We start from the raw sequence: 20,493 nt of genomic DNA, 5'->3' as shown, positions 1-20,493 counted from the left end.
TCAAACAATAAAAAACAAAAGAAATAGTGAGTGAATGACATCATCGACTCTCTCATTTGGATGTAACTGGCTCGTTCATATAACTATTTGGTTAAAAATAAGCGAAACTTTGAAGTGTCATAACTGTCTTATTTTACATCCTATTTTGATGACATTTTCAGCATTGTGCTTGTCTGATTTTTCTCTATTGATTCAAATCGACATTTGTCTGAGGTGGATCTGACCTTTAGGTTATCTAGGTTATTATATAGTTAATGAATGTCTGGCAAAAAGCATCAAGAATAGAATACAATTTTCTATTTGATTGATTTGTGACATCATGCGTATCCTCTAACATGTCTGAGTCAAGAATGAGTGATTTCGATTTATTTGCCAATTGCTCATATACTTGTCAAATATTTGACGTAGTTCATTCAAAACATAATTGGATGAATTATTCATTTCACGTATGTCAGTTATCATGAACAGTTTAAAATGTAATTGTTCAGTTTTCATTGTCGTCAAAAGATCATGGTTGTAATTATTTTGTCATCATTGCCTTTGTTACGCTTTGAATATCACAAATAAAATCCTCGATTAGGAAGGGAACAAAGTGAATAGTTGAAATGAAAATGTATAGAATGTATAATTCAGACTTGAAATTTGGAAAAGCTGCTGCTCACCGTGATGTCACAAAATTAAATAAGAAATAGCAATTTATTTTGTTATCCTCTAATTGTTTTTTCACCAGTGTTTATCTTGTGAGCTTTTTTAACCACCTTAAAGCATTTTCTTTGTTACATTCTGAGTAATATTTAAAGCTTGTGTATAGTTTTGGTAAATCCACCAAAATGCACCTATCACTATTCCAATTCATGGCTAGATAATATGAATGGATATGCCCTATAACAGTTATGATGTGGAGGATATGAAATGAAAATGTGTTTACTGGATAAATTTTGCGATTTTACATGAAAATTTAACTTGATCGGGTCACCCGATTTCTATGGAGGAAGAAAGGGACACAGGTAGAGAGAGGATAGAAAAGAGGAAGGAGAGAGAGAGAACGGGAGAGGCTAAACATTACTTCTATTAAATGAGAGTCAACATAACTTTGTGAATATTTTTAAACATTAATTTATTTATTTTGAGGAAAACAATCATGACAGCAGACGTAGGTTTTTTCAGAGAAAATGGCTGAAACACACAAATATTTTGATTTCAATGGAAACATGATTAAAATAACGCCAGAACAAGATGGACCGTGTATGAATTCATGATCCTCTGTTTATTTCAGACCATCTTCCTGAATTGACCAAATAAGATCCGAAGTAAAGAATTCGAACTTTATCATGACTCATCTCAGAGTTTCAACATCACTCTGTACATGTCATAAGACGCCTAATTTGTGCACAGATAATCATAGTGTAATTATGGAATCAATCTGTTTGTCTGTCTGGCAATTTTCTCTTGTTAAATCTTCATATAACCAAATGAAACTTGTAATGGCAAATAATACTACTTTGCTTCACCAGCGTTATCTCTCGTATATATTCCATGTATATATTTCATGTATATACAGTATATATATACAGTGCGTCCCCCCAAAAAACTATACACTTTTGAAATGGCTGCCAAATAAAAAATGTAGCACTTTGGGGGAAAAGAATTATAGATATGGAAAGCCAATAGAGTCAACTTTTAATTGACACCAAAAAGTTGGAAAACTAGTCATGCTTGAGCGAGCACTGCCCTCTGAAACAAAGGGTAAGAAAATTAGGGTGGGCTGGAATTAGCCTTCCAATTTATGTCAGTTTTTGAGAGGTGAATCCTTCCGAACTTGCAAAGTTGTGATAAATTAATGATCAACCGTGACCAGTTTTGGGTGCTTAAGCAAATTTTATGAATTATTAAATTGAACTTAATGCATGAGTGAACACAAATGATACTTTTTTGCAGAATTTCAACTTTATCATGTGGATATCAGCAATGTGTTCATGGGAGTCGGGAGAATAGGGGATGAGATAGGACTTAAGTGGGAGAATTACTGATGGAATAAGGGTCAAGAGAACATTCAGCCCCCGCCCCCTCCCTCTTTCCCGCCCTCCCCTCCTGTTGAGAGACTGATGGCTATTGTCATGTACGCAAAGTCCAGAGCAGAATGTTGATTTAATGATTAATTCTGAATTGGGGCATCAACTTTTTCCTATCATTTAATCAAAAATTTATCAGTAAATTAAGTCATTCAATGTGCAATGTGATCAATCAGACATTCAGTTTTTTTTTTCAATGAATTGTTTCATTAATCATCATAATCATTAATTTTCTTGGTAATCATTTAATAAAAAACTGACCAGCAGCCACCGGTCACTTACAATCCAGGAAGTGAGACAGAGAGAAGGGAGGTTGGGCTGGGAAATGAGGATGGAGAGGGGAGGCTACATGTGACTTTTAAATTGTAAAAGGGCAAAAAGAAGAGGAATGCCCTTTACCCAAGTCTTAGCATATCTCGCCCTCTTGCTTGTAACAGGTACCAACTCATTACTCTGACTCTCACGAACACACTTCTGAGGTCCACAAGATGAATATGCTACACTAAAATTACAAGAACTGTTCACTCATGCATTAAATTTCAATTTAGTGACTCATGAAATTTGCCTAGGAATCCAAAAGTCTCACTCATTAATTTAGCTTAACAAGTTCCAAAGGACTAACCACTCAAAAAACAACAAGTGTAAGGCTCATTTCTGCCCAGCCTAGCCGAGCTTAGTCTCTCAGGAGAAGAGAAGCGGGGGGGGGGGGGTTGAGATGGAGAGAGGTTGCTAAATGTTCTGTAGACCTTTATCTCATCAACGTACTTCACCTACCTAAGTCATATCACCCCCTCTTCTCCTGACTGTCATGAGCATATTGTTGAGATCCACATGATAAAGACAAAATGCTGCACTAAAAATTGCCATTCATGATCACCCATGCATTAAATTTCAATTTAATAACGCATTAAATTTTCACAAACAACAAACTAATCACGACTATTCTTTAATTCACCAAATAACCCTCAACTTTGCAAGTACCAAAGAAACAAACCTGAAAGAAATTGGACGGCTAATTCCAGCCCACCCTAATTTTCATACCCTTTGTTTCAGTTGGCAGTGCTCGCTCATGCATGAATAGTTTTTCAACTTTTTGGTGTCATTTGAAAGTTGACTAAATTGGCTTTCCATATCTTTTCCCCAAAAGTGTTAGATTTTTTTATTTGGCAACCATTTCAAAAGTGTATAGTTTTTTTGGGGACGCACTGTATATCTCAAAGATAATTCTTACTAGTTCTTGTGATATATGTGATACATGTTTAGTAAACTTGCTAAAAATATGCTGCAATAAACAGTTATCAATATATTCCAATTATTTCGTCAACATTAACAGAGGCCTACAGGTCTGATGCTTTCTTAAAAATATGTTAGAACATACAACAAAAATCATAGACTTGGACTCCGTTTCATAAAACTTGTAAATAACAAATATGAAATAACAGATAAAAGCTGCTGAAATTCTTCAACCTGATTGAGTGACAGTAATCGTTTGAATACAAATATATCTTATGCTATTATAATAAAAAAAAAACTATTAAATAGGAGCCTGAATAGAACCTGTTTGAAAGACGAACTTTTCAAGTTTCTGTTATTCTCAGGGTTCCATCTAGAACGGATCGTGCTTTTACTTACATCTTCATTCTACAATCTCTGATTATCTGCTATGGATACCATTATTTCATCAGGGATAATAAGGGTAAGCACGGAAAAACTAATTCCTTAAGTTAATAACAAAATAAAAACAACTGTCATATAATGATGTGACATGTACCTTTTTTCCTTTCCGTGATACGCAATATTTGATATCTTGGTATGTAATTCAAGCTTGCAAGTTATAAAAAAGGAACATATCCTATAACATGTATAACCTGGTGTTACAGATACATTTTCATTGTCTTTATTTTTGTATGTATAAAAAACCAAAACAAAATATGACTTATTTACATATCAAAAAAGAGTGGAATCATGAATACACCTAAAACAATAGAATATACATTTTATTGATTTATTTTCTACAAATACATCATACCTCTTCTGTGTGCATATGCGAAAAAATTAATAAATATCAAATATGCAAAATACAACGAAAGGTTACCAAAAATACACGAGATGAACTATTTATATATACACACACACAGCATGTTCGAGATTTACATTCTTAGTTGTTATCTCAATACAGTCTATTCATCGTGTATCATGTTTCTATACCGACCGAAAACAAATTAGCAGTTTCGACCACAAAAATGAAAAAGAAAATAAATCTGAACTATAAGGAATTGTAATTTAATAAATGTTCGAAATCATTGTTCCAGTAACAACATGTTCGTGAACATCACGAGGCTCTGAACTGAATTAACATGATGGAAAGATGAATGAGTAAAAAAAAATCACTTGAGAGACCCAGGTAGTGTTAAATGATTGAACCTGTTTCAAAAGTGTAAACGATAAGACCTGTTCTAAGCCAAAGCATGGTCAAAGAGATCACAACAAGATCGAATGACGCAACCGAAACTTGTATAATTAGTTCAGACCTTAGAATACTGCAATCGCCAGACACAGGTGATTGATTAAAGCTACTGATGATATGGGTCGGTTGATAACATAAAAACAGGGGAACAAACTCCCCAATTTTGTCCGATCCTAGATTTTGGAGCAAGGTTTTGAAAATGGTAGCGATGTGATAATTGTGATATAACATGTATAATGTCCAGCAATCTAAGCAGAGGGGTGTTCATTGCGTCGCTTACCCTTACCCTGGCTGCTATTCTCTCAAGCATTTTGCTTATGATAGCTGGCCACTACATTTTGTTTTATTTGTTATTGCTTACATGTATATCTATGTTAATTATTCTTCTATTATGTAATTGTCACAATTTGTAATTCTATCATCTATTTTTGTATTTGTTTATATGCATTATGATTACTGTGAGTGTGATTCATGTATTGAATTATCAATAAATGCAGAAACACCTGCAAAAAAGCCTTCAGTTACCGTTATCGTAAAAATACCATTCTTTACAATGCGATAAGAACTTGTATCAAGTGGGCCACCATTAAGTTGACGTTGGGGTTGACAAATAGTATTGCAAACTGTATTCTGCAAGTCTGTAGCTTTCGTCTAGCAAAGCGGAATACACTTAGGTCACTCGGGTCGGTTTAGCCATGATACTCTATCGTGGCAAAGCCCATATATTGCTTGACATTGAGGTCTTCTCGGCAGTTACTATCACCAGGAAGTGCAAGAATTGTAACTGTATGTTCATTTTTTTTATAGCGTGGCACTCTTCTTTCCCTTCCTCCTCAAACTATGGGGGCCAGCCACAATGAATAACTGATTTCACACCCCCGCCGGTCTGCCTAAATATTGATGAACGTAATGAATGTAAACATATCAGTCGAAAGAACACGGAAAAATACATGATTTTCTGCTTCAACATATTTTTGCAATTTCCTTTCTTTGATATTTCCGGAAGGACTAACTAGTATTACAATCGTGGTCATTTAGGCCTTTGTTCGATCACCCATTCGACTTTGGTCCCTTCTTTGGATGTTGTTTTAGCTCTTCTGATCGGTGTTGCATTTAGTACATCCGACAGACCAGATCTCATTTTCTTATACATTATACACTGTCTTACGCCAAGGCACAAGATGACCAACATAGTTTGTAACTGCATCCCACCTACTGTACCTGTTCTTCTTCCGATATGTTCTTTTTGGAGCTTGGGCATGTACCACTTCGTATGGTACGCCCCTGGCTGTATGAAGGAGAGAAATCTCTTCAAACAACTTTCTCAGGGTGCCACCAAAATGTTTCAGCTTAAAGAGATCTTCTTGAAATTCCTTTACTTGTTCTGGTGTTTTGATATTTTCGTTAGCTCCCCCAGCGATAGCGTTGTCAAGAATCTCTATTTGTTTCTTGTACTCTTCTTTCATTTTAGTCATGTTCTCTAGCACACTTTCTTTTCGAAGTGTGACTGGTTTTGCCTTTTCTTGCTTAATGCACATTTCAAGGTATTCCTCTACGGCGTCATTGTATGTAATGAGCGCATTTGCTTTCAGAAACGACCCAAACTTTGCTCCAGTTGCCATGATGATCTTTTGTTCAGCTTTCAATTCTTCAACTTTCTTGTTGATTTCATTTATAAATGCTTCCTTCTTTGTTTTTGTGTCGTGTATGGCATTGAGTTGTTGTTGAGCTTGAGTTGACAGAAACTCCTTCTCTTTTAATTGTATTTCGTATGTCAAGTGCATATGCTGCTGGTAGCTGTGCGTGCAGATACGACAGTATTGGTTAGTCATGGCCCAACATTTAGCAAGTTGTGGATTACCGGTTGTTTCGATTGGCACACCTTCAAGGTAACAGTGCGGGTGGCAAATGGTCTCATAAACCGTGTTCTGTACCTTTGTCTGTCCAACTGGGACGTATTTGACACACTCAGGGGCAGCACAGACTGTTCTGGGATAGCCCAGTTCCTTTCGTTCCAGGTCATATCCTTTGAATTTCAACTCTTTCCTCAAAGAGATCATTTCAGTATCTGCATGACCAATTTTGGCTTTAATTTCTTTTGCTGCATCAAGATTGTGATTGATTGCGTTGCCCACCTCTGCTAAGGGTTTACTCATGGCTATGATGATCCTTCTAGCCTCATTCATGCCTAGAGTTTCTTTAACTCTGTGCGGCTTCAAGTGACATTCAATGTACTTCAGAAGACGTCTCGTTTCCTCTACAGACTTGTCCCAGCTGGACGAGTAGGTGGCGATTTCTCCATCGCCGAAGGTAACACCGTTCTTTATACATGCTAGAAAACGAAAAGGTTCGTTATCAAAACAGAAGTAGGTATCCTTCGTAGCTTGAATTCCGACATTCTTCTTGGCTAGCTCTTCATTAAGAGCTGGTAATGTATCACCTGGCTGGTAGAATGTCTGGCGGGCATTCGTGAAACAGAACACAATGTTTCTCTTGGCAGAATTGTGGAATTGGACAAGCAGTTCTTGGATGCAGAATCGGAACATGACTGTCAGCCGCGCATTGTTCGGCTTCAGGAGTATGCATATTGCATGAATCTCGGAGTAGTACATGAGATGGGACAAAATATTTTTCATATTGATTTCATCCTTCTCCACTCCTCCGGAATCGCCAATTCCAGGTGTGTCAATTAGACGCAGTCGTATGTCACCCACGGTGAAGACATATGACCGCGGTTCCTTTGTTGCTGATTTTCCAGTTTCCTGGACCTCGTTAGGATCATCTGTCCCTATTTTGATTTTCTTTTGTACACCATTCTGTGTTAAGGTGAAAGATGATGGGATCAAGACAGGGAAGTCTTGAGAATTCATTGCCTCGGATAAATTGGCGAATGACAGATAGTTCTGAATCCCATTGATCCACGTTGATTTACCAACACCTGTCTCACCTAGGATGAGAATGTTGACTTCTTTCATTGGCTTCAGCTGGGAAAGGTCATCTCTGAGCAGGTTCTTTGGGTACATCATAAATTTCAAACCATGATGTGGATCATTGCAGCGAAACCGTGAATCCTTCGGATTCGACTCTCCGCATTTGCAGTAAAACATTTTGGAAGTTGGGCCATACTCGACCGGCTGCCCGCATTTCAAACACCTCCATTTGGACGGGTCACCAGCACATCTTCCATTTCCGGCGATAGCATTAGGGCATCTTAGTTTGACCATTGCTCGCTGTCTAGGGGCAGAATTCTTTGTGATTGGACCTGCAAGTTGAATCATACACATCTCTAGGTGTTGACCCTGTTCTTCATAGAGGTCTTCAGATTTAAGTATGCCATCTACGTATTTGGCGATAGTTGGCCTCTTCACTTTATCTGACCATACATGGCTTAAAACAACCTCCTGGTCTACCACAATGAACTCATTCATCTCATCCATTGAGAATGTAGACAAGAGGCGCAGGAGAAACTCTCGATTTTTCTCGACAGAATCAAAATCGCTGTTACTAGGAATATAAAAAACAAAGGTGTTTTCCTTTGCATCTGTCACAAGTTCATCGTTCTTACCGATGCACCGGACTCCCTGGCTAAGCATTGACCCAATGAATCTGACTTTCTGCAAGTATGGTTCAAATTCCTTCTCGTATTTTGAAGCAGACACTTCTTCAGAGTCCACCTTACTCAGGAACTCTTCGAGGACACTCTGTGCATCTTCCCCCGATCTCACCCTTATAATCATTTCCTGTAGATCGGTTTTGAAACGGGATTCCTTCTGGGTGACCTCTTCCCAGACAATATCAATTCTCTCAAGGGCTTCATCGGAAATGAATGTTCCATTTAGAGTCATCTCATGGTATATGTCATACACTTTTTGGGTTTTCCCCTTTACCTTTTCTAAGAACTGTGCACACTTCTGCACGATGCATTCATCAACATCATTGCAGGTTATGTCTTTAGTTGCTTTGACCCTGATCTTTTTCCTGACAGTTTCTAGGGACGTGAGATAATACTTGATAGGGACCCCTTTCCTACTCTCAGTATTTTTCAGAAGTGTGGGTAAAGACCTTGCAAGCTCAGCTGCTCCCTCATACATGGTGGGAATGAAATTAACGCTAGTTAAAACGTCGGCCCTGTACTTATACAGCTCTTTCCGATCATCCGTGTCTGTATCATTTGTATCCCTATCATCATCTAAGACGTTTACCCCTTCCTTTGCATTAAGGATATCTTTAATTTTTTCAAGCCCGCTATCCATTTTTTCTGTTACATCGGAAACATCATTTTCATCATTCTCATACTCACAACTGATTGTACACTGAGCCCCCCAATCAATACCTACTACGACGTGCGTCGCATCGGGATTCGTACCGGACAACACCTCCTTGTCAATGATATCTTTGTTCTGGCGAAGCATTACCTCTTCATTGACAGTACTCAGCTTGTAGATGAGGCTCTTGCTTTCGGTCCTGGCACTCCTCCGCTCGTCCCCAAGGAAAGCCCCTGAACCACTAAGTTCCAACATTCCGACAGCAACACTTAACTGGTGTTTGGAAAGAATGTGGAAAAGAATACGGACACACTTTGCTTTCATCAAGTTGCATTTAGAGTTGCGTCTACATTTTATCACTGGGATTGCGTGTATACATAGGCGATTTGGTCATTCATTGAATTTCAAGGAAATTATTTTCCGGGCAAGCCTCACTCTCTTGAAGTCTTCGCCCTCCCTGCTGCCTTTACTTCTACCTCCTTTTATATATTCAGTACGATATGAGTAGTGATATGCATCTGTGAAGGTACCAGCCCAATACTGACTAGGAAGTTAAACTACAAAATAATAATAATAATAATGTATATTTAGAGCCGCTGAAAACAAAAAGTACCAATGAAAGCGCGTACAATGTATGAATAATAACGAAAATACGAAATAGAAATATTCATACACTGTTAAAAATACCCTGATTTTACAGAAAAAAAGACTATTTTGCAAAGAGCAATCACAGAATCATTCTGTAAATTCATAAAACAGGAATCTTTCTGCAATTTAACAGATCAGGTCTGTTTAAAAAGGGGAAAAGGGTGTTTTATTAAGGGAAATTTGTAAGGTTCCATACACCCAATACCAATTTTCTGTAAGATTACGCAATTTGGTAAGACATGTAAGATTACAGGTGTTCTCGAGACTCTGCTACAGGAACTTCTTTTATTTTAAGGACAAATTTTCTAACAGTGTATGGCTTTACTTTTATGAAACAGAGATCAGTTTCATTTCCGATCGGGGACGCTTCTTTAGCTGGTCTGAATCGGTGGCAAATCGTCTAAGACAAAAAATTCGATTGTGCGTCGGTTGTCGGAGTTTTCGCGACGATTTCCGCAGATTCAGACGAACTGAAGAAGCGTCCCAGATCGGAAGAATTATTTGACTGCCAAGTTCCTTAGAAACATGGACGTACAATGTTTTTGTGTAATTTGGGAAACATGGCTAACGACAGATATCAAACTATGTTGGAATCTCACCCCCTTAAACATAACAAAGGGACCCCCCCCCCCCCACGAAAAAAAAAATAACACCCTCCGAGTAGGCTATGAAAGTTGAATCAATCAACATTTTCCTCTCTAAAAATCTGACAGGGAAAAGTCATTTCGGTAAGCCCGCCCCTGTATCAAAATTTGTGAATTTATTGTGGAATTTTCTCAATATTCCCTGAACAAACCAGTTTTAGTTTTATATACAAAGTTTTTATTTAAAAAAAATCAGGGTTTCCCTGAGTTACATGTATTTTGTTAAAAAGACATAAAAATTACGACAAAAAAGCGATACTTGAAAGCCATGCAGAATAGAATTGAAAGTGAGGGATTGGGAGACACACTGTTAGCAAATTTGTCCTTAAAATGAAAGAAGTTCCTGCAGCAGAGTCTCGAGAACACCTGTAATCTTACATGTCTTACCAAATAGCGTAATCTTACAGGACATTGGTATTGGGTGTATGGAACCTTACATATTTCCTTTAATAAAACACCCTTTTCCCCTTTTTAAACAGACCTGATCTGTTAAATTGCAGAAAAATTCACGTTTTATGAATTTACAGAATGATTCTGTGATTGCTCTTTGCAAAATAGTCTTTCTTTTTTTCTGTAAAATAAGGGTATTTTTAACAGTGCATGAAAGGAGGGGGGGGGGGGCGGGCGGGGTTAGTCCAGCTCAGCGGTAGATCCAGGCGGGGGCGGTTGACGCCCCCTCTTTAATTTGAGCATTGCCAATTGAATATACACTGTTAAAAAACCCTGATTTTATAGGGAAAAAAAGATTTTGCAGAAAGCAATAGCAGAATCAATTTGTAAATTTTCATAAAACATGAATTTTTCTGCAATTTAACAGAACAGGTCTGTTTAAAAAGGGGAAAAGTGTGTTTTATTAAAGAAAATTTTGAAGGTTTCATACACCAAATACCAATTTCCTGTAAGATTACGCAATCTGGTAAGATTACAGGTGTTTTCGAGACTGCTGAAGGAACATCTTTTATTTGAAGGATAAATTTGCTAACAGTGTATATATGAATACAAAAAATCTAAGAAAACTGTCATTTGTGTCCCTTTTTTTCCATTTTTGCCATTTGCACTCACTCTTCTTGCCTATAACCAATTTTCATGCTGTATCTTAATGTTATTGGCTCAATCTTTTAGTTATACACATCCATCACCTCGGAAAACAGGGGCCGACTTCTCCGTGATTTATATTATACACCTAAGTTAATCTGTATTTTACTAACCTGTAGTTCGTCTTCTACATCAAGTATCTTGCACTTCTCCTCTAAACTATCCGACGATGTTATCTCTATCTCCGTCTCGGCAATGTCCATGGTTTCTACCATATCCTCTTCCAGTTTTGAAATGAATAATGATTCATTCTGCGGAAAGAAACATACACACAAATGAAAGTTAATCCCGTAACACTAACAAAAATGGCAATATTAACAGGTGGAATGGCTCTCGCAGTCTCTGTATTACGCGACTCTATATAGCAGCAGTGGCATTCTTTCAGATTTTACGCTAAAAGTGACACTTTCACGCAAAGTGGGCGTGGCATCCGCCCGTTCGTTATTCTTCATTTTTTTGCCAAACATTCTCAAATCCTTATCTAGAGGCCTTTTTATGTTTGGCCGGTCTACTATTACATGATAAATGGGGGAGTTTTTCATATGACGTCGTAATTAAAACCTTAACAAGTTCATAACTATGTTATATTTATGAATTTTATCGAGTCTCCTTCACTATTTTTTTCCTGTTTTGATCAAAATCATAACAAACTTATCTTCTGAATGAACATTCCATTTAATGGATTTATCAAACTAAATAACATATATGGTACTTTGCAGAATCGAGATATGTGATTTTTTTTTTTTTAAATTTAGATACCGCATGTCAGCTGGCTTGTAAGGTACATCGTGTATTCGTATTTGTCTTTCTCACTCAAGCGTAAATGTCGACCTTGGTTATATCGAGTTAAAGAGGAGACTCATGAGCTTCATAATGATATGTGATTTGACAAGCATTTGTGATTAAGTAATGAAAAGGCATCGATCACTCTTGGTTCCATTTTTTTTCTAGGTCGCATTGCATAATATAAAAAAATACCCCGGAAGCTGTTTAAAAAGTCCATTGTTGGGGGTAGCATATAATGATAGTTTTACCAGAAATTTCTCTGTCCTGATATCGTACAGGTCTCCCAGCTGGGCTTCCCTGCCGAGGCTGGCTCTTGTAACACTGCGCCCCGTCATGATCGTAGCAAGGTATCAAGCTCACTGTGATAATCCGACCTCTACGACCTGTAAATCAACAATTTTGAATAACGATTAATTGGGCCCTCTGTTATGGTTGATCATGAGCACAAACAAATTGTAGTCTGCAAGCCCAGACTCATATTTGACACTTTAACAAATAATATTATGTCTAGAGTGAAGACTAGGCTCCAAACTCTCTGGCCCGTATTCTGAAGTCGGGTTTAACTTAAACTCAGGTGTAAAGTTGTGGTTTAAGTATGGACAGCCAATTGTTACATAATCATTAACAGTAGAGATATCATACTTTCAGCTCATTCGGCTCTCAAATCATTCATAATTGTGTAGGAAATATAAATAGATGATAGTCTTCACCATCGATTAATTCAGGAAAGAGCACAGCAATCATAAGAAACATACAACTTAATAATAATATTGACACTTTTGGCTTCCCATACTTAAGCAACACAACTTTAAACCTGAGTTTAAGTTAAACCTGACTTTAGAATACGGGCCTCTGACTGTATCAAATAAGACTAGCCACGGTATATAGTAACTCAAGTCTCACTTCTTCAGACTCACTATGACTCATTATGTACTAAGCGAATTGCGAAAAACAAGAGTCTGTGCCTGGAGACTAACCAAATGGTACGAAGAGTACAATTTGAATTTGAATTTATAATGTAAAAAAGGTGATGGGATGATAATGGTGGTGGTGATGACATTTCATTTTATTTCCACATTCCATTTTTCCATTAACAAAATTAACATTTTTTCAGCATAACATAGCTAAAGCCAGGGTTAATAGTGATAATAATATACTAATAATGAATAGAACATTTCTAGATGGCGCTATATAAATGCATATTACCATTATTATTATTAACATAATATGCAAACAGCATGAACACCATTATACAAACATAGCAGTGTTCTAACTAAAATATAATTATACTTGAAAATTTGTTTTTTGAAACATGTGGCAGGAAGAATATTGACATAATATACATTTTGAAATGTGGGAGACCGCCATTTTATGGCATGCGTTGACTCCATCTTAAAAAGAAAACAAGTGGAATGCCTCTGGCCGTCTCACCTGCATCGCGCGATTCAACATAGCAGCAGTGCTGACTTTGAATAACTACTATAACTCGCACAAGAATGATGTTCAGTGATACTTGGTTACTCTTATTTCCACGTTTTATGAACTAGACTAATACACTTTACAGAGATAGGATGGTAATTCAACAAATACCCCCAATATGGCCAAAGTTCATTGACCTTACATGACCTTTGACCTTGATCATGTGACCTGGATCTTGCACACGATATTCGGTGATACTTGATAACTCTTATATCCAAGTTTCAAAAGTCAGATCAATAAACTTGCAAAGTTATAATGGTAATTCAACAGATACCCCCATTATGGCCAAAGTTCATTGACCTTTAACCTTGGTCATGTGACCTAAAATGCGCACAGGATGTTCAGTGATACTTGATTACTCTTATGTGTAAGTTAAAGTAAATCATATTTCATTTTATACCTTTCCTTTTATTTCCTTTCCACTTTTTTTTTAATTAGGGGAGGGGAGCACCCCCGAGCCCCTGTTCAAAGGCACCACAACATTTGTACCACACAATGAAAGGATTTGAGGGGGAAAAAATACATGGTCTCCAATACTTCGCTTGAAAAAATAGTTTTTGTTTAAAGAAGGAATGTTCAAAGCTAAAAGAGAACATATTAAAAAGAAACAGCAAAAAACAATTCGAGCAAATAAACAGATTTGAAAATTAATTTTGACCGCATAATTCGAAAATTATGGCAAAGATAATAAAAGGTTAAGAGGAAGTATGCTGATTATCCGTAATATAATTCGCTGTGAGTGCCGAGGCTTTATCTCGCTTTTTTAATTTTCTATTTCCTTCTTCCTTTTTTTTTAACTAATATACATTCAAATGGGTTCATGCTCAAAATTATACCATGTTGTATTTGTGTTTTGTTCATGCGAATATGTAAATGGAGGCTGCATTTTACAAGGTTCGCTTTTTAGCAGCTTCCTCAATTTCTGACCTGATACATGGTTATCTTGATTATACATAACAAGTTTCCTTGTTTTATTGATTATAATTATATCAAGATGTATGTAACAAAACTTATTGTAAATGATTGTTGGAAATGGAAAATAAAAGGAATGAAATGATTAGCAAGAGGCCCGATCATCATATTTATCACTTTATGCCATTTTGTCGCAAGCCTCCCTTTTAACCCCAGACAAAAATATCCGTGTTCGCTCAAGCATGAACGAAACTAACTTCTTTCAATGGCATTTGACAGATAAGACCTCAGAGCACACATTAACACCAAAATATAGACATCATAATTTGAAACAAATAAGTTGTAGACTTTTCAAATCTTTCCCGTTTTTTTTTATACGCACTGTATATACACATGGACACCGCAAATAGGCCGCATTTGTGATGTCATAGTGACTCTTCCACTTACTCTAATACATAAAATGGCTAAAATGTCAGTTTTTTCTGAATTTTTACTTCAAAAGATATTTTTATTTCATGGATACATAAGACAGTATGCTACCTGGGTGATATTTTGATTACTGACCAGTGGCATACCTAGGATTTTCCACAGGGGGCAAAACCGACCGCCAAAAAATTTGACAAGCAAAAATAAAAGGTCTTCAAGCTCGTCAGAGGGGGGGGGGGCAGGGATATGTCATTTGTATTGGTTGTGACTCGTCAGCCTCCCCCCCCCCCCCCCCCGTAGGTACGTTAGTGTTGCTGCCCTTGGGGAAAGGGTAGATATGAGACAAGTGGAGCGCCTCTAGCAGTCTCGCCTGCATTACGCGATTCAATATAGCAGCAGTGCTGACTTTTAAAACTAATATAAAATAACTATTCACAAAAAACACTATTCATATAATGAATACAATACTATGTTCATTGACCCTAAATGACAACAGACCTTGATCATGTGACCTAAGACTTGTCAGTGATACTTGATTACCCTCATGTCCACATTAGATAAAGTATATCCATAAACTTTCAAAGTTATGACGGCAATTTAACAATTACCTCTAACATGGCCAAAGTTCATGGCGTTAAATGACCGTTGACTCTGGTCATTTGACCTGAAACTCGAATTGGATGTTCCTCGATACTTGATTAATCTTATGTCCTCGTTTTATGAACTAGATCCGTACTCTCTCAGAGTTATGATGGTAATTCAACAATACCCCAACATGGCCAAAGTTCATTGACCTTAAATGACATTTGATCTTTGTCATGACCCGAAACTCACACGGGATGTTCAGTGATATTTGATTACTTATGTCCAAGTTTATGAACCAGATTCATAAACTTTCAAAGTTATGATGGTAATTCAACAAAGACCCCCAACTTGGCCAAAGTTAATTGACCCTAAATGACCTTTAACCTTGTCATATGACCTGAAAGTCAGGCAGGATTGTTAGTGATAAACCATTACCCCTTTTCCCCAAGTTTCATGAACTAGGTTTATATACTTTCTAAGTTATGATGACATTTTAAAAACTTGAAGGGGTGATCCAGGCTGAAAATATTTAGATCTTAATACACAGAGTAGACTTCACTTAGCAAAACGCCAAAAATTTCATCAAAATCGGATAAATAATAAAGTTATTGAAGTTTAAAGTTTTGCAATATTTTGTGAAAACAGTCGTCATGAATATTCATTAGGCGAGCTGAAGATGTCACACCTCCACTTTCCGTTTTCTTATTACATAAAATCATAATTTTTTTCATTATTTCATACTGGTGTAAATAATATGTCTCCCTTATATAAGTTGCAGCAATAAATATCTAATGCACTAATTTCATATAAAAAAAAAAATACAAAAGAACAAGTGGAGACGTGACATCATCAGACTACCTCATGAATATTCATGACGACTATTTTTACAAAATATTACTGAACTTTGAAATTCAATAACTTTGCTAATTGTTGTCCGATTTTGACAAAATTTTTGGTACTTTGCTCAGTGAGTTCTACTCCATATATTAAGCTATAAATACTTTCAGCCTGGACCACCCCTTTAATCTTGGTTAAGACTTCGATATTGATTCCCCCAACATGGTCGAAGTTCATTTACCCTAAATCCTTGGCTTTGAGTCTTTGACCTTGGTCATGTGACCTGAAACTCATGATTTTCAGTGATACACCATAACTCTTATGTCCAAGTTTATGAGCTAGCAACATGCACTTTTGTAGTAATGATGATATTAAAAAAAATAACCTTGGTTAAGATTTCAAGCAGCTATGCAGTCGAGACGTTACATGCAGTCGAGACATTTAGTGTCCGTGACGGGGAAAATGTGAATGAAAATTTTTCCATCTCCCCCTCCTATTGACGAAAGCTGGATCTGCCCGAAATAAAATGTGACTGAGGATAGTGTGGAACTCTACCATCACTCATGATCGTCGCACGTCGTAGTCCAGATTGGACCTTGTTGCTTGGAAATGCCCTTTCCCAAAAGCTAACATAGAGGGCACATGTCTCCCAATCTCTAATCAGCGACAATCCACTCGTCTTCGCTCCCCACAGATGAGTGGATTGTCGCTGATTAGAGATTGGGAGACATGTGCCCTCTATGTTAGCTTTTGGGAAAGGTCATTTCCAAGCAACAAGGTCCAATCTGGACTACGCACGTCGGGCCGGGGGGGGGGGGGTAGGCAAGGGGAGATTTCTCTACAATTTCTTATCATTTGTCCCGGGGGTCACTTACATTGACGAGTGGATACCATGCGCGACCCCAAAAACACGTAAAAATTATGTCTTTTTCAAGATAGAGGACGTTACGTACGTAATGTCATTAGGGTGTCAAAAACACAAAAAATAATGAAAAAAGGGTATCTATTTCGCTAGGAAAGCTACGTGTTTAGGGTCTAATTTGTGGGATGATAAAACAAAATGTATAAAGGATTCCCTTTTTGCCCAGACACTACGTGTTTAGACTAGAGTCCCGATTTGCGCGAGGTGAGGAAGGTAGGGCCGTACTAAACCAAATGGTGTGTAAATTAGGTAAAACCGACGACCGACGGGCCCGTGACACACCAATAAAATATTGCTGTATACTTGTTTAGGGGTTCATTTCAGGGAATATTTGCCAAGAATAAAGTTTTGTTTCCAATATTTGTTAAGGATAGGGTTTAAGACGCCAATACTTTTTAAGGGGTGCATTTTCAGAATATGGAAAATACGGGTTTAGGGTGCTTTTCGAGACCCCGTGGTCGCGCATGGTATCCACTCGTCAATGGAAGTGACCCCCCCCCCCCCCCACATTTGCCAAATTTCGGGGGGGGGGGTTGGCAATTTGTGTCCGCGCAGCGAGTCGAAGACAGCCGTTTTACGTATTTCTATCCTTCAGAATTAGAAGTTGGTACAAAAATAAAACCGGCTGTTTTCGACTCGGTGTATGGCCATCGGAGGCGAAATATGACTGCATGCGTCATTACACCGTCATAACATATTCAAACAACCGATACTCCACCCATATAATCATACACATCAATTACCTTGAAGCATGGAGCTATTACTTGAGCTCTATGCTTGAAGGGTGAAAGCCAGAAGTGGACTGAAATTTAAGCCTAATGTGTGAGATTTTTAAAATTCACGTGGAAGCTATAAACTGCACTGTGCTGAGCTGAGCTTGTGACTTGTCTAAATAGCCACGTTTTGGTTAAAATAAGGGTCTGTTACTGCAAACCACACATATTATAACATTGTCAGTGGAAAATGGAATGATGACACTTACGTTTTTTGACTGGTCACTTGCTCGCTCTCCTTCTTACAACATCTTTCCTGCTTGCACTACCAAGGAAATTTCGTCGTTCATTATCCTACCAAAACAGAGATTTCACCATGAAAATCGAGTTGCTTCAACCAATAATGCCAGAACTCTGCCGATAAATACTGGCAATACCTCTCTTTCCAAAGAATATTATAATTATGGAGGCTTAAGTCAGGCCAGGCTTGCTATGATGCGAGAAATTCGTGCCTAATTCGTCTTGGGTTTCCATGACATCTTCTGCTCTGAACCTAGCCAATCACGGCGCGCGAGAAACGCGGGAACCAACCTAACCCCGCCCATATCTGGCAATTCACGTGTGATTATTATGGACAGCAACCATGCATGGGTTTTCCCCGCGCCTCAAGGGCCGGCTGCAATCCGAAACAAAATGCATATTCAGGAGAGGAATGTTGCGCAATTTAAGTAGGCTCCGCCCACTCCCCTATCTTGTTTTCACAATCATTATGTTGTTTCCTTTCTCGTATTGATGTGTACTAACGTCTTCTTCTTCTTCTTCTTCTGCCTCCAAGGGCATAAAGACGAACTAGGCTGAAGCTTTGTTATTAAAGGGACGCCGCTTCCCGATTTTAAAACAATTCCTCATATGTATTTGTCCAATTCATATCATTTTTTTTCACTAGAGAAATTTACCGTATGCAATGATAATAGTAATACATATGATTTATATAGCGTCTTTTCCATTTTGATTTAATGCTCAAGGCGCTTAGAAGTGAGCAAAACATCAAAGTAAAGAGAACTATAAAGAGAAGTAAAAAAAACAAAAGGGTAAATTAAAAAATGAGGGAAATTGTCTTCAAACCTAGTACCTACTGGTGAACAAATGTAATTATTCATAAAATTTTAACCAGAACATGGTATGTAGAGTGAGCAATCGTGACCGAGCGTAATATTGCGCCTTAATATTGACACCGAATCCTGTACAATTGTCAGAGGCGTAATGAGCAAACACTTTCTGAGGGGGCTAGGAATCATTTATGACATTTATTTCCAAATATTGTGGTAGATGTTGACATAATATTCAGAAAATTATACATTCTGCCCTTCTTTCTTTCCTTTTTTTTCAGTTTCTCTTTTTTCACTTGGTCGTGAATTTTTTTAGAATTTATTATCTTTATTTAGTTGTTTATTCATTCATTATCATCATTATATATATATATATATATATATATATAACTTTTTTTTTGGGGGGGGGGATTCCCCAAGGCCATCATGTGTACACTGCAGTAATTCATATCACGGGCTAGGGGGTCAGATTATTCAGTCGGGGTTTCCCTTCTCCATTCCTCCATTTTGTTTTCTTTCATGTTTTCTTCTTTTTCCTTTTTATTCTTTTTGTTCAACGATTTCTCCCATTTTTATTTATTTATTTTTTGGTCACCGACCAACAGGGCAATGGGCATTGCCCCTGTACCCATGGCTACGCTGATTTCTAAGTAAATTAATAGACTGTAATTGAATAGTATGTATGTAAAAATGGTTTTAGGGGTTGCAAAATAGAATTAAGAAGTGAACTTTGTTTAATATACTATTACCATAATTATAATTATTCATAGCAACGTGATACTTACTATTGTAATAACTGGGCTGTGTAACTCTATAACATACCCCTATAAAGAGTGAAATCACATTAGCACATCTCGCCCCAGGCCTACCCTTACCTACTTTACGTATTTTCCATTCTGATAAACAAATCTTGGTTTTCCCCCATCTCTCGTGTCTGCTACTGCGTACACAGACCAAGAATTAAAGGTCAAGTCCACCCCAACAAAAAAATATTTGAATAACAAGAGAAAAATCCAACCAACATAACACTGAAAATTTCATCAAAATCGGATGTAACATAAGAAAGTTATGACATTTTAAAGTTTCGCTTATTTTCCACAAAAAAAGTGATGTGCACAACCAGGTGAGTCAGTCGATGATGTCCATCACTCACTATTTCTTTTGTTTTTTATTGCTCGAAATATACGATATTTCATTTCTTTTACAGATTTGACAATATGGACCAACTTGATTGAACCATATAGCATTAAACAATGCTAATTGCACATGTTTAGGGAGGAATTAATCGTTATTTCACACGACAACAGGGAGAAAATTTGAATATTTCATATTTCACATAATACTGAAAATACAAAAGAAATAGTGAGTGAGTCATGTCATCAGTCTCCTAATTTGCATACCGACAAGGATGTGAATATAACTGTTTTGTGAAATTAAGCAAAACTTTAAAATGTCATAACTTTCTTATTTTACATCCGATTTTGATGTAAAATTTCTCTTTTTATTCGAATCAACTTTTGTTGGGGTGGACTT

General features: G+C 37.2%; 1 protein-coding gene across 1 annotated transcript; it reads right to left on the bottom strand.

Annotated features, from left to right (window-relative positions):
* Nucleotides 1-3,234: 3,234 nt before the first annotated feature.
* On the bottom strand, nt 3,235-18,429 carry LOC121421583. Its single transcript, XM_041616335.1, has 4 exons — nt 18,121-18,429; nt 12,226-12,360; nt 11,305-11,442; nt 3,235-9,077 (listed from the first exon to the last, which is right to left on the bottom strand). Exons 2-4 carry the CDS (start codon nt 12,310-12,312, stop codon nt 5,685-5,687), a joined length of 3,618 nt encoding a protein of 1,205 aa, XP_041472269.1. The 5' UTR covers nt 12,313-12,360; nt 18,121-18,429; the 3' UTR covers nt 3,235-5,684.
* Between the last annotated feature and the right edge of the window lie 2,064 nt (nt 18,430-20,493).

Source organism: Lytechinus variegatus, chromosome 9 (assembly GCF_018143015.1).
Source record: "Lytechinus variegatus isolate NC3 chromosome 9, Lvar_3.0, whole genome shotgun sequence".
Classification (NCBI taxonomy): Eukaryota; Metazoa; Echinodermata; class Echinoidea; order Temnopleuroida; family Toxopneustidae; genus Lytechinus; species Lytechinus variegatus.
Note: the sequence above shows the minus strand (reverse complement) of the source record. Positions and strands in the feature narration are given on the sequence as shown.